The 14,809-nt window shown below is 37.1% G+C and overlaps 1 protein-coding gene across 13 annotated transcripts in view; it reads left to right on the top strand.

Moving 5' to 3' along the window:
* LOC137254637 (serine protease inhibitor dipetalogastin) overlaps positions 1–14,809 on the top strand; it is a 220,321-nt gene that overhangs the window by 185,039 nt on the left and 20,473 nt on the right. For 12 of the 13 annotated variants that reach the window (XM_067792469.1, XM_067792466.1, XM_067792467.1 and 9 more), the window contains one exon: positions 13,328–13,740. In XM_067792469.1, the coding sequence (XP_067648570.1) occupies positions 13,328–13,740 (413 nt within the window). Of the gene's footprint in view, positions 1–12,634; positions 13,076–13,327; positions 13,741–14,809 lie in introns of those variants that run through there. The other variant, XM_067792472.1, reaches the window with a different exon arrangement.

Below are 14,809 nucleotides of genomic sequence, written 5' to 3'. Positions count from 1 at the left end.
GCGTAGGCGTAACAATAATACCCTAAATATCGCTACACTTCCTCATAACAATATTGCATCAAAAACTGAATGCTAAATCGGCCCTAAATTTGTTTTATCAAAATGTTAAGGGCTTAAACACTAAACTAAAGCGCCAAATACACGACACGAACATTTCCGCGAACATTCCGCAATCTTGTTCGTAGATTTGGCCATACACCATACGAACTTTTGGCCGAACATTAGTTCTCTTTCAGACAGCGATGAATACGGACAACAATTCTGCTGCAGCAATATTGCTCGCTGTGGCAATTAAGCGTAAAAAAATTTTATACATTTCAATAAATTCACTCAGAAATTTAAAATATTTTGATTTTTGGCGAACATTTGCGCGAACTGGCAAACACCACCATACACGACAGAAAAGGTCGCAGAAACATGACATAACGGGAATGTTCGCGGAAATGTTCGTGTCGTGTATTTGGCGCTTAACTGAATTGCATTTGAAATCGTTTAACTGCAATTACAACCTCACGTATTTAACTCAGAGATTCTTTGCCATGATTACCAAATATGCAGAAATGACCGCTTGAACAGAATTGGGGGTGGAACTTTGCTTGCGGTACATTCTTCTGTACCTTCAACTGAGGTTGATTTACCCGATACCGATTCTACAGAATTCAAATGCATTAGAATCAAGATCGCAATGGGTTGTGTTTATATTGCAGTCTGCTATATCCCACCTTCTTCTGATCCTTCGGTGTACATGGATCATATCTCCCTGCTGAAAATTGTTAATTCAATGTTGAAGCCCATTGATTCGATGATAGTCCTGGGGGACTTTAATCTCCCGCATGTGTTATGGACCATATCTGACGATGATATTGTACCTATTGCTTCAAAGCTGTCCAACAACGAATTTTTATCCGAAATGACTGAACTTTGCCTTAAACAGATAAATATAATTCCTAGTATGTTCGGGAGGACCCTTGATTTGGTATTTGTTGACGATACATCAAAATATACTCTTAGGCGAGGTGAACCTCTAACTGTACCTGAAGATACTTACCATCCTTCCCTGGAAATAGCATACGAATTCGAAACAAATTCTCTGAGTAGCGCAGTATCTAAATACGACTCCAGTTTCAGATTTCACTTTGCGAAGGCAAATTTTAGTAAACTTAATCAAACTTTATCTACAGTGGCTTGGCCCAAATACGGTGGAGATATTGACCAAAATGTTTCTGACTTTTATACCATCATTTACGGTATTTTGGAAAAACACGTACCTAAACGAAAACGTGTGTCTACCGAACCAGTCCAAATATGGTTAACTTAAGAGCTGAGGTCCTTAAAAAACAGAAAATCGCGCTTCTTCAAATTATTCGAAAGGCCGGGCTCTCACTCTGATTACTTGCAGTACTCTATTTTGCGTCATAAATATTTTGAATTAAGCAAAAAGATGAAAAGGAAAATAACTCGCAATCCGGAAACCTTCTATGGTTTCGTGAACTCTAAACGAAGGTTTAAAGGGTTTCCGTCTGCTTTAAAATAACAGAAAGATTTGTCTAGCGACGACCAAGATATTGCTAATTTCTTTGCACAATTTTTCAAGTCCAACTATTCCGCTGAACTTAACTCTTTATCAAATGAATATCCATTTCAACTTAACTCACTTAACACAGTTAATATTCCAGCAATATCTCCTCATGAAGTTTTTTCATATTTAACGTCTTTGAAGGAATCTTACAAGTACGGTCCTGATTTAATTCCCAATTGCTTTCTTAAAAAATGCGCTGAACACATTTATCAGCCCCTAACTGATTTATTCAATCTGTCTCTAAAACGTGGAATTTTTCCTTCTGCTTGGAAGGAATCTTTTCTCATACCCCTCCACATAAGTGGCAGTAGGTCGTGTGTAGAAAACTACCGAGGAATTGCAAAGTTGTCGGCCATCCCAAAGTTGTTTGAAGCTATAGTTACCAACCAGCTAACTTTTTCCATTTCTACTTTGATTGAAGAACAGCAACACGGATTCTGTAAAGCCAAATCTACCATTACTAATCTACTTGAATTCACAACTCATGTTTCTAATGGATTTAGAGAAAATCTTCACACCGATGTTATTTATACCGATTTCAGTAAAGCATTTGACAAAGTATCACACTCCTTACTTATCTACAAGCTTAATCGGCTTGTTTGCAATCTGGTCTCACCGAGTGGATCTCGTCGTATCTCTGCGGTCGAACGCAAAAAGTTAATTTTAAAAATACTCTTTCCAATGTCATTGATGTTCCCTCTGGCGTCCCACAGGGCAGTCATCTAGGCCCAATTCTGTTCTTGCTATTTATTAATGATATTTGTACCACAATAAAATATTCCAAAATCTTAATGTATGCCGATGATGTAAAACTTTTTAGGCCTAATGCGTCTATCGAAGAACGTCCCTTGCTTCAAGCAGATTTAAACTGCCTAGTTACCTGGTGCAACGTGAATTCAATGCCCCTTAACCTCAATAAATGTAAATTCATGTCCCTCTCTCGGAGATCTTTGCCAGCAGCCTCTTATGTAATTAATAATTTTTGTCTTGTATCAGTAAACTATTTTGTGGACTTGGGAGTCACGATAGATACTAAACTAAGTTTCAACCTTCATATTAATTGTACTGCCAATAAGGCTAGAGGTGTTCTTTCATTTGTGAAACGGTGGTCCAAAGAATTTAATGACCCTTATGTAACTAAAGCACTTTTCACCACTTTAGTTAGACCGATACTAGAATACGGATCAATAGTCTGGAATCCCGAATATCGAGTTCATGCAGATATAATTGAATCAGTACAAAGGCAATTTCTACTTTTCTCTTTAAGAAATTTTCAGTGGGACTCTGCGCATAATCTTCCCCCTTATACTAGTCGGTTGAAGCTTATCAATCTTCCAACTCTTGCAAGTCGTAGAGAAATGCTAGGCGTAATATCTATGGCTAAACTACTGAATGGATAGATGTCTAGCCCAATTCTCTTAAACGAAGTAAACTTCAACGTCCCATCACGAGTGTCAAGACATTAAAAACCTCTTCTTTTGCGGCAGTGTAGAACTAATTTCGAATTAAATGAACCTTTTCGGTGTTTGTGTCATGATTTCAACAGTCATTCTGGTTCATTTGATATAACGGATTCACTTTTTACCATAAAGAAAACTGTCCTATCCTATCTTAATTGTAACAAAAAAAATAAAAACAAGTAAGAACGGGACTGTATTCGGCTGTGCCGAAGACTTCATACCTTTCATGAATGGGGCTGAACAATAATTTTATCCCGTTCGTAATCTCCGAATAATCGGATATATAAGATAAGAAATATATAGTGAACAGATCTACATACCTAAACGATTTTTAAGATAAATATAAAATAAAAAACAGGTAGGTACTTTGTGTGAGGATGCAAAGTTTCAGGTTTTTTGTGGTCTGCGTGTTAAAACTATGACTACGAATCACGTATTTGAACAATATATGACGTAAACGTAACTATTTGATGAAATTTGATGAATTTTGAAGCTTCTAGCCGTAAAAAAGGGGCAAAAATTACTGTTTATATGGGGTATATAATATATATACCACCGATCTCTATGATTTTTTCAGACAGCAATATATGCTATATACGTAAGTATTTGGTGAAATTTGAAGCTTCTAGCTGTTAAAATGGGGCAGAAATTGCGCAAGATTTCTTATCTGAACAGTCGGTTGTGTGAGATATATACTATATATACCACCGATCTCAATGATTTTTTCAGACAACAATATATGCTATACACGTAAGCATTTGGTGAAATTTGAAGCTTCTAGCTGTTAAAATGGGGAAGAAATTGCGCAAAGTTTCTTATCTGAACAATCGCTTGTATGAGATATATACTATATATACCACCGGTCTTTAGGATTTTTTCAGACAACAATATATGCTATACAATTTGGTGAAATTTGAACATATGTAAACGATTTTTAAGATAAATATTGTCACGGATATTAGCATCACTAAGCTATACCATCACTAAGGCGATGCTAAGGCCATGCTAAGCGGTATTTACGTCAATAATCAAATCATGTATACACATATATAAGGCAGCCGAGAGATGTCACACACAGATGCATTTACTTATACGCCTATGTGTGTGCGAGAGACTGTAAACTACAAACTCACATACATATGAGAGACGCTGAAAGTAGACAATTGTAAACAAGTAGAAACTCTATGAGAACTATAAACACACGAAATATTTGGTAAGTTCTGGAAATAGAAGAGCCTAGATCAGAGCCGGCCAAAAGTTGCACATTGTGCAATTTGAGTTCGTATTTTCACACAGACACTAACGATGTGCGATCACGATCGTTTGCTTTCGCTGGTCACTCACTAAAATCAACAGTGAATGCAAAAGGAAAATTCCATGCTACTTTTTGGGCACATAATAAAAACAATATGCTGCAATGTTAAAGTGACTTTTAATACGTTTAGTTAGTATTATTAAGTTCTTTTGAACATACATATTAATATTGACAATTTAAATATTAATAATTAATAATAATTAATTAATTATTAATAAATATTGACAATTTAATATAAGTAAATTTTTTATACGTTCTACTTAGTTTTATTAATTTTTATAAATTTTTTTTATTGAATAACTTTATGTTTTGAAAATATATATTTCTATCTTTACATTTACTTTATTTTATAGTTCTTTCTTGACGAAAAAGTGATTTTTTAAGTAAATTTTGCATTGAAGAAACACCATACCTTCTTTTATAAAAAAGTTTTATCTGGCTAGCTCGACCTCCGCGTTCTTAGTTATATGAATATAAGTAAGTATTGTTAGGATTAGCTTGAAATCAAATAACCAGAGTCCTTTTTAATTTCGAACTTCACAGTCCATATTTTCTTTTAGCACACTGTGGGGAGTTGTCACTCAATTTTTACACTCATTTATGCAATTGTTTTAGTATTTGTGTGGCCGGCTCTGGCCTAGATGTATGCAGCGTAAACTATAAAAGCGGCGCAAGCGAGTACTTCTTACTATTCAGTTTGATTTGAGTTGTCAAGCAGTTTCGATTTATGCGGCAGTTACCCACCGACGTGTGCCGTACGTAAGGACGGTTGTCGTACGAAGCACGTTTGGCCGAACTCTCAAGCCCGTAGGAATCAATGTGTGCGTCTGTGTACATGTACATAACATATTTGTGTGTGTATTGTTTACAGATAAGCACTGTTGCCATTGACCATTTTACATGCATGCTTATGCAAACATCAACTTTTTCCAATTTAATTTTTGATGTTGTAAAAGACTGGAATTAATATTAAATAAATATAAATAGATTACATATTTATAATCTGCACTTTTACATAATTATTTCGAATTATTTTCACAATTTTTCAAACTTTAATTAGGTGTTCTTGCATAAAACTGCAAATGGTCAAAAATTAGCGCACAAAAGTTTACTAGGCAACTCTGTCTAGTGAGAGAGCGATCAGCTGACACGTTCTTACGGAAAAAATCAAAATTGTTTTGATTTCTACGTTCCGGGCTACGTACGTACGGGCGTAGCACGTCGGTGAGTTTTCGTTTACATTGCACACTCATAAGATAGGTCGTGTCAGCTGACACGTTTTTGGTACGTACGTTCGTGAGTAACTGCCGCATAAGACGATATCTAGCGAGCAATAGCAGTATTATTTTGAAATTCAGTTTCATTTGAGCTATCAATCAGTTGGTTATTAAGCAAGCTATTCGTTGCAAAGTTTGAGTGTTATTGTGAAGTACTTTAATAAAGGCCATTTTGCATTATTAAATATTGGAGTTATTTGTTCAACAGTTTAGTGATTCGAACTTAGCAGAGGGTTGCAAATAAGAGGAATTGCAAGTAAATTCGTTACAATTGGTGTCAGAAGAGGAATTGTTGAATAAATTCCAGAGGACAATAAGGACATGGCAAAGTTCAGTGAATTGAAGATCCCGCAACTGAAGAAGGAGTTGGAGAACCGTGGATTGAATACAACCGGCATTAAACTCGAACTTCAGGCATGACTACGAGAGGCAATGGAATTAGAAGGAATTGATGTGGAAGAGTATGTCTTTCATCTTGATGGCGAGGAGACAACAAAAATTGAAGAGAAAAACGAAACATCGCAGACAATTACCAGCCCAGACTTGAACATGATATTGGCCAACTGGAATCGCAAGAGACACGTATAACATCCAAGATGGAAACTCAGCTGGAAGCACAGGAGGCACGTATTTCAGAAATGTCATCGCAAATGTCATCTCAACTGGAAGAGCAGAAGACATATATGGCATCCCAGCTGGAATCACATGAGACACGTATTTCAGAAATGTCGACACAGATTACATCAAAGATGGAAACACAACTGAAAGAGTAAGAGGCGCGTATATCATCAAAACTCGAAGCGCGTATGGACGAGAAAATAACGCAGTTTGAAGAAAAATCCGAGGCAGAGGTGGATGCGTTGAGAGGTCGTATACAGGAATTGAAACTTAATCGGCCGGCTGCTTCAGCGAGTAATACGAAGGTAAAAACTCCATCTTTTGACGGTTCTGTTCCTTTCCAGGTCTACAGTTTGAGAAGACCGCAGCAGTGAACAACTGGAATGCGGAAGATAAAGTTGCTGCACTATTCATGGCGTTGAAAGGGCCTGCAGCTGAGATTTTACAAACCATTCCAGAGGGCGAACGGAACTGTTATGAAGCATTGATGGGCGCTCTTGAGAGACGATACAGAACTGAGCATAAGAAACAGATATACCAAATGGAGTTGCTGAACCGCCTCCAGAGGCCTGGTGAAACATTGCACGAGTTTGCGTCGGATATTGAAAGGCTAGCACATTTAGCGAATGCGGACGCACCCGTGGAGTACACTGAAAGGGTAAAGATTCAGAGCTTTATAAATGGCATACGGGACGTCGGAACAAAGCGAGCTACATACGCAAACCCAAAGCCAACATTCGCAGAAACGGTGTCATAAGCTCTGATTCAGGAAACAGCGTCGCTTCTGTGTAAGCCAGTTTTCAAAGCACGCCGTGTGGAAGTAGAAAGGCCAGACTGGGTAGACGCAATATTGGAGGCACTGATAGGATGGCAAAAGCGGAGTGAAAAAGTTATCAAATGCTTCAAATGCGGGAAGTCCGGTCACATTGCACGTCATTGCGATCTTGGTCCTAATAGTTCCAACAATGTGGGTGGCCGTAAACGCAAAGCTGGAGGAGATGAGCAAGAGCGAGCAAGAGGTAGAGATCGAGAGCTAGATCCAGCTATTGAATGCCCTGTGATATCTGTGTCGCAAATTGGAAGGAAATCAAGCAGTCTTACCGTCAGAGGGAATGTGGATGGCAAGGAGCGTGTACTGGCTGTAGATAAGGGCGCATCTCATTCCTTGATCCGATCTGACTTGGTCAACAGGAGAGTAAAACCGTTACCTGGAGCGAGGTTGCGTACGGTCACTGGCAAGTATAACCAAGTCCGGGGAGAAGTGATCTGTGAAGTCTTAATTGGGAAGGTCATGGTTTTACACAAATTCGTTGTGGCGGAGATTGTTGATGAAGTTATATTGGGAGTGGATTTCTTGGTTGACCATGACATCAAGATCGATATGCAGAGAAGGGTGATGCATTATGAGAACCAAGATGTGCCATGTGCCACTTAACTTCAGTTTGGAAAAAGGGTTCAGCAATAAGCGAGTGCTGGTGGAGGAGATTCGAAAGAGACCACGAAAGTCAAGGAAAGTAGATCGAGCAAAGGTTGATGGATCGAATGGGCCAAATAAAGCGAAATCAAAAGTACCTCCGAGAAAAACACTGGCATTGACAAACCCTAATGGACGCACTAAAACGACTGAAAGAATTTTCCAAAAAGAATGCAAGGGTGGTTTCAAGCCAGCACGTACTACTGTTGTGAAACGTCAAGGCGTTACTGATGATGCAAAGTCAATCCGTCAAGATCAAGCTCTGCGAAGTAGTTCTTCATTGGCCAAGCAACAGAGTGCGAGGGAACGATGCAGGATAATGAGTAGTAAAATGAAATACAGGTACGAAAACAAGAATAATTCGGAAGGTTTCTGGAGGGAGATTTGGTACTGTTGTACAACCCTCACCGGTGGAAAGGTGTTCCTTCTAAATTTTGGTGCAGTTGGGAGGGCCCGTACAAAGATGTAAAAAGGATCAGTGATGCCATCTACCGCATACAAACAATTGGGAAACCACGAAATAGAAGGGTGGTTCATTTGGAGAGGCTAGTAGCGGTTAGATAGAGAGATTCGTCTGATCGGGACGATCAGACTTAGGTGGAGGGCAGTGTCACGGATTTACGACAATAATCAAATCATGTATACACATATATAAAGCAGCCGAGAGATGTCACACACAGATGCATTTACTTATACGCCTATGTGTGTGCGAGAGACTGTAAACTACAAACTCACATACATCTGAGAGACGCTGAAAAGTAGACAATTGTAAACAAGTAGAAACTATATGAGAACTATAAACACACGAAATAGTTGGTAAGTTCTGGAAATAGAAGAGCCTAGATGTATGCAGCGTAAACTATAAAAGCGGCGCAAGCGAGTAAGAAGTAATTCAGTTTGATTTGAGTTGTCAAGCAGTTTCGATTAAGACGATATCTAGCGAGCAATAGCAGTATTATTTTGAAATTCAGTTTCATTTGAGCTATCAATCAGTTGGTTATTAAGCAAGCTATTCGTTGCAAAGTTTGAGTGTTATTGTGAAGTACTATAATAAAGGCCATTTTGCATTATTAAATATTGGAGTTATTTATTCAACAGTTTAGTGATTCGAACTTAGCAGAGGGTTACAAATAAGAGGAATTGCAAGTAAATTCGTTACAATATAAAATAAAAAATAGGTAGGTACTTTGTGTGAGGATGCAAAGCTTTACGTTTTTTGTGGTCTTCATGTAAAAACTATGACTACGAATCACGTATTTGAAAAATATATGACGTAAAGGTAACTATTTGCTGAAATTTGATGAATTTGAAGCTTCTAGCCGTAAAAAGGGGCAAAAATGACAGTTTATATGAAGTATATAATATATATACCACCGATCTCTATGATTTTTTCAGACAACAATATATGCTATATACGTAAGCATTTGGTGAAATTTGAAGCTTCTAGCTGTTAAAACGGGGCAGAAATTGCGCAAAGTTTCTTATCTGAACAATCGGTTGTATGAGATATATACTATGTATACGACCGATCTCTATGATTTTTTCAGACAACAATATATGCTATACACGTAAGCATTTGGTGAAATTTGAAGCTTCTAGCTGTTAAAATGGGACCGAAATCGCAAAAAAAAATATATATATACTATATATACCATCTACATATTATATATATCACTGATCTCTATGATTTTTTTGACACAACAATATATAATATATACGTAAGCAATCGGTGAAATTTGAAGCTTATAGCTGTTAAAATGGGGTAGAAATTGCGAAAAGTTTCTTATCTGAACAATCGGTTGTATGAGATATATACAATATACATATACTATATACGTAAGCAATCTGTGAAATTTGAAGCTTATAGCTTTTAAAATGGGGTAGAAATTGCGAAAAGTTTCTTATATGAACAATCGGTTGTATGAGATATATACTATATATACCACCGATCTTTATGATTTTTTCAGACAACAATATATGCTATATACGTAAGCATTCGTTGAAATTGGAGCCTCTAGCTCTTAAGGGGCAGTAATTACGAAAAGTTTCTTATCTGAACAATCGGTTGTGGGGGATATATACTATATATACGTCCGATCTCATTAATTTTTTCAGGCAACAATATGTGGAATATACGAAATTATATGGTGAAGTTTGAAGCTTCAATCTGTTAAATTGAGTAAGATATGACAAAAATGCTCTTTTTCTGAAAAATCGGTTGTATAGAGGATATATGCTATAGTGGTCCGATCCGGCCGGTTCCGACAAATGTCTAATCGGACACCCAAATACACCCGCTCACCAAATTTTATCAAGATATATCAAAAATTGTATACAAACAGACAGACGGGCATGGCTAAATCAACTCAGCTCTTCATCCTGATTATTTCGGTATACTTAATGGTGGGTCTATCTATTTTCCTTTAAGGACTTACAATTTTGGGTGTCGTGACGAGATTAATATACCATTTCATTTTCATGAAAAGTATAAAAAATAAAAAAAATTACGTACTAAAAGGTTCACTTAACAATGTAGTATATGCATAATTTCTAACTGTTATTTATAATACTCAGCTGATGATTTTTATTCTGTAGCTGAGCAGTTTTAGATCTCAACGCTTAATAAACCTCTGCCTAACAACTCGGCAAAAACAAATCCGCGCGTCATGCGGATGCGCCCCCCCGCGTCGGTTGGACGGGCTTTGGAGGGTATTAATCTGTTGGGTATTATTATTGATATTATTATTGCTGTTCAAATGTTTTGGTTTTTGATAAGGGAATGTACCTAAGTAAATTTAAAATTTTTCTTGTTACACTTATACTGCCACAATCACAAAAAGTTTGCAGGCCGGTGAGAGCCAAATGACGTTTGAGAAAATTTTAAAATTCTCGCAGCTCTTATATTTTTATCTTTTATTTTAATTTTGTTTTCACAACAAAAAATAATAACGATTTGATGTGACCTTGTCTAACCTTCTAGCTCTATGCACTTCAGTCGCCTCTGCCTGTCGTTATGCTCATCGCGGAAACGTTCTAAGCCCCCTAACCCACATCGAAATCCTCCAGTCGCTTGTATGAAGCACTCGGGTAGTACGCAAAGAAATTCTGCTGACCACGCATAACGCAATTGGCCGGACAATCCTCTGAAGAACGCGGCAGTCCTGACAATATTTCGCACTGCAGAACTGTCACGTAATGTTCAAATTTCGTTTTCGTAATATTAATACTGAGGAAAGATATTTTCAGAATAAATTACAGTTTAATACTTACATAATTACATTTTAATATCGTACAAAGTCAAAAAACTTATCAAAACCTACATAGAAATACTAGCAGATCCGGCAGGCGTTGTTCTGCTTTTGTATAGCTGCACAACTTTTAATAAGTTTTTACCTCTAACTCTCTTTCCCTCTCTCTCCCCCTTTTTCTCTATCCTTTTATTCACTCCTCTTTCTTCATCTCTTTCTGCCTCTCCGCCATTTCCATCTTTAGATCCCTCTCATTGTCCCTCCCCCGCTCCATCTATCTCTCTATCTTCGTCTAACTCTATTTCTTTCTCCTTATCTCGTTTTTATCTCTAGTTCTCTTTATTGTTCTCCATCCCTTATTCTCAGTCCCAGTTCTGGTTCCGGTCCCAGTCCCAGTCCCTCTCCAACTCACATCCTCCCCCACCCACCATAAGGGTTGTATGTATTTTTTAAAGTTTTTTCAATCAAAAAAGAAAATTGAGGTGTGGACCACCCTTAACACTTTCGGGTATGGAAAATAGATAAGATCCGATTTTCAGACTTACCCAATATGCCCACAAAATTTAATGAGAATCGGTACAGCTGTTTCGAGGGAGTTAAACTAACTAAGTTGACGTAAAGTCCCAACCATTGAATTCCTACAAATGGATAAAGCTTGAAAAAAACGTTCACAATAGTTAACACAATAACAAAATCTAAAGGGGTAGTTCTAGGAAGTTCAATTCATCTACAGCGAGCAAAAAAACCTTTTGAGCACGTTTCTTCCATTCTCTGGCCATTTGTGGTGATTAGCTCCCCTTATTTCGACAAGGGGATGAGAAAATGGAGGAATGCGAAAGAATCTTCACTGGTATTCTCAATGCTCACTTTTCAGACACGTATTTCCATGGCCATTTTCGTTTTATTTTGTTTCTTTGCCACACAGCAAAACGAAAACTTCTTTTGATTTTACCAGGCATGGAAGGTATTGTTTACCTTGTCTGTCTACCAGCTCTACATTTCGGGGCGTCCGGAACCCCTGGGCCGCCCCCCCTGGACCCATCCCTACTGGGAACCCAGTACAGATGTATGGTTCGGCCTGAGCGCAAGAAAACCTTACTATGCCACTGCTGACGCAGTTAAGCACGCTTCCTCCAGAATTTATGCTGCTTTCTTCACTGTTAATCATTGTAAATTTTACCAAGTAGCGCAACTAACAGCTGATCGGTGAAAATTCGCACATTCGCACGCACAGTTCACGACTCAGTTTCAAAACAAAACTAGATTATTTAATTCAAATTTTAAAGTGGGATAATCCTTACAAATTTATGTATACAGAATATATATGGCGTTTTTGTTGTTATTAAAACAATAGTTTTATTTATATTAAAGCTTTTACCATTTTTTTGTTTAACTTTGAAAAATCTCCGAACACCATTCCTTCATTATATGACATTCGACTGCCTAGTCCACTGCCTTCCACTCTATTCGCAACATAACCTCTACTTAAGCTGCCAAACTATATAGTAAACAATGCTGTTAATTTTCGCTTGAAAGACGCAGAAGAGATGTTGTTTTGCAAAGATTTGTGTTAAATGCAACTGAGGAGTGCTTGTATTACCTTTTTTTAGAAGCCACCAAAGATTTAGGATTTGACTGGGAACTGTTTGTAGGTATTTTCACTGACGGCGCTAGATATACGACCGGCTGTAAGGGTGGACTCGTGCGAATGCACACTGGACACACTGTTTTCTCCATCTTCAAGCCTTGGGAGCCAAATTCTTGCCGTCAAATCTTAAATGCTAGTCTGAAAGGCAGCGTCGAAAATAGTTTATCAGCGAAACAAAATAAAAGCATTTATTTCAAAACTTGAAATATGGTCATCGTCTATGCATTGCTCAGAATTCGCTTCATAAAGTTGCTTAGAAAGTGTTGCTGCAGAGATTGAAAAGTATTGCTACATTTTTGGTAAAACGAAGCCAAGAAAAGCACTTCATATATTCATGCAGTTTTCAACATCTTATTTGTACGAAGTGACTTTTTCTCAAAAAGTAAAGATTAAAACGAAGAAATGGAACAAACTTAATTAAGAAAACGAAACCACGTTATTCCAATTTACCCAAAAGTAAACAATGTTATCCTTTTCATTAATATATGAAAACAATAAATTTAATTCTTATCTACGTTTATAGTTATCTCAGAGTAATTTGAAAATTAAAAACTATGTTTGGAATATCTTTCCCATTAATATAAAGATCTATATTTGATGAGAGCAATCTAGATGTTAATTGAAGAAAAAACTACTTAATTTTCTTTTGCCCCACTCTAATGCAGACATACATTAATCGTCGGTTTTGTTCATTTTATTTACTTACAGAAGCCTCTACGGACACGCCAATTAAGTTCACTAAGTTGCCTGCTCAATCCGCCAATATTCACTATACCCAAAACATAGAAGATTCACCTACAATCAGCTACCGCAATCGTGTGGTACATATGATATCTGATCCCAGCGAAGTTGTTGTAAATGTCACTACACCATCTACCTTTCTCAGTCGATCCGCTTTGTTGTTATCTGAGTACATGAACGCAGCTATGAATTCAATGACATTGGATGAGGATACAGCACAGCGGCAACAGCGTGGTAATGCCAACACCTGTCCTAGATCATGTCCACCAAGTACGACTGTGGCCGCTGTACCGGTTTGTGGTTCCGATGGTTTGATTTATGCAAATCTCTGCGAAATGAAGAAAAAAACCTGCTCTCGAAATGGGTCAAATACAGTGAAGGTAAAGTATTTTTGCATATTAGAGTAGGTCATTTCGCGCACGTAATGAAATAGTTGCAAAAGACCGCCATAAAATTATAAGATTATCTGGTTTATGTGATTAAAATTAATGTACCATTAGTTTGGTTAAGGGAATCTTTATTATTTCTTCGAGGGTCCTTTAAAGCTCTGTAGTTGCTTTCACTTAGTCGTTTTACTCAGTTTGCTTTTACGTTTCCCTGAACTTAAACATATGATCTTCATCAAAGTAGGCGACCGCCATTTGTCGGATTAATATATTTATTTTGGACCAAGACCTTCTCGAAATGAATTTCAAATTTAGGGACGGTCTTTTGGAAAATGTTTTCGGGCCAATGTAATGCATACCTTTTTATATATATACTAGCGTACCCTCGCCAGCTTCGCTAGGCGATAAATTCAATAGGGGGACACATGTAACCTTATAAATGCCTTATAAAGTGTGTAAACGTATACATTTATCTAGTGCGTAAACGAGCTATCAAATTTTGTATGAAAAATCATTTACATAATTTGTATAAATTTACGCGCACATTTCATTGTGTAAACGCGGTAAACTCAAAGGAATGCAACCTTGCAGACATTACAGCAGGCATTTTCATAAGAAATCTCCAACATCAGCAAGTCATTTACAAGCATATATGTAATACTCCTATATTGCTAATAGAAAATGCTCGCAATGTGTTTTGGATGCGAAATCAAAGCAAGACAGCCTATACAATTTTTGTGATTGTAGCAGCATAAGTTTGACAAAGAAAAATTTAAATTTTGGTACATTCGATTATTGAATACAAAAACAAAAACATATATCGGCACTCTGATGTTGGAGAATGTACTTAGCTTATTGTAGCAATATAGAAGTATTACATATATGTTTACAAGTATATCTTAGTAAAGACGTTTTAGTTTTGATTTTTCACTTAACCTTGACATTTTTTAATTTGTATAACAATCAAAAAAAAATTTTTTTGGCAATAATACAGCTGATAAACAATTAAGTTTACCAGGAATATTACTAGGTGCATTCATATAACAGCTTGTGTAAATGGATA

This window comes from Eurosta solidaginis, chromosome 5 (assembly GCF_040869045.1).
Source record: "Eurosta solidaginis isolate ZX-2024a chromosome 5, ASM4086904v1, whole genome shotgun sequence".
Lineage (NCBI taxonomy): Eukaryota > Metazoa > Arthropoda > Insecta > Diptera > Tephritidae > Eurosta > Eurosta solidaginis.
Note: the sequence above shows the minus strand (reverse complement) of the source record. Positions and strands in the feature narration are given on the sequence as shown.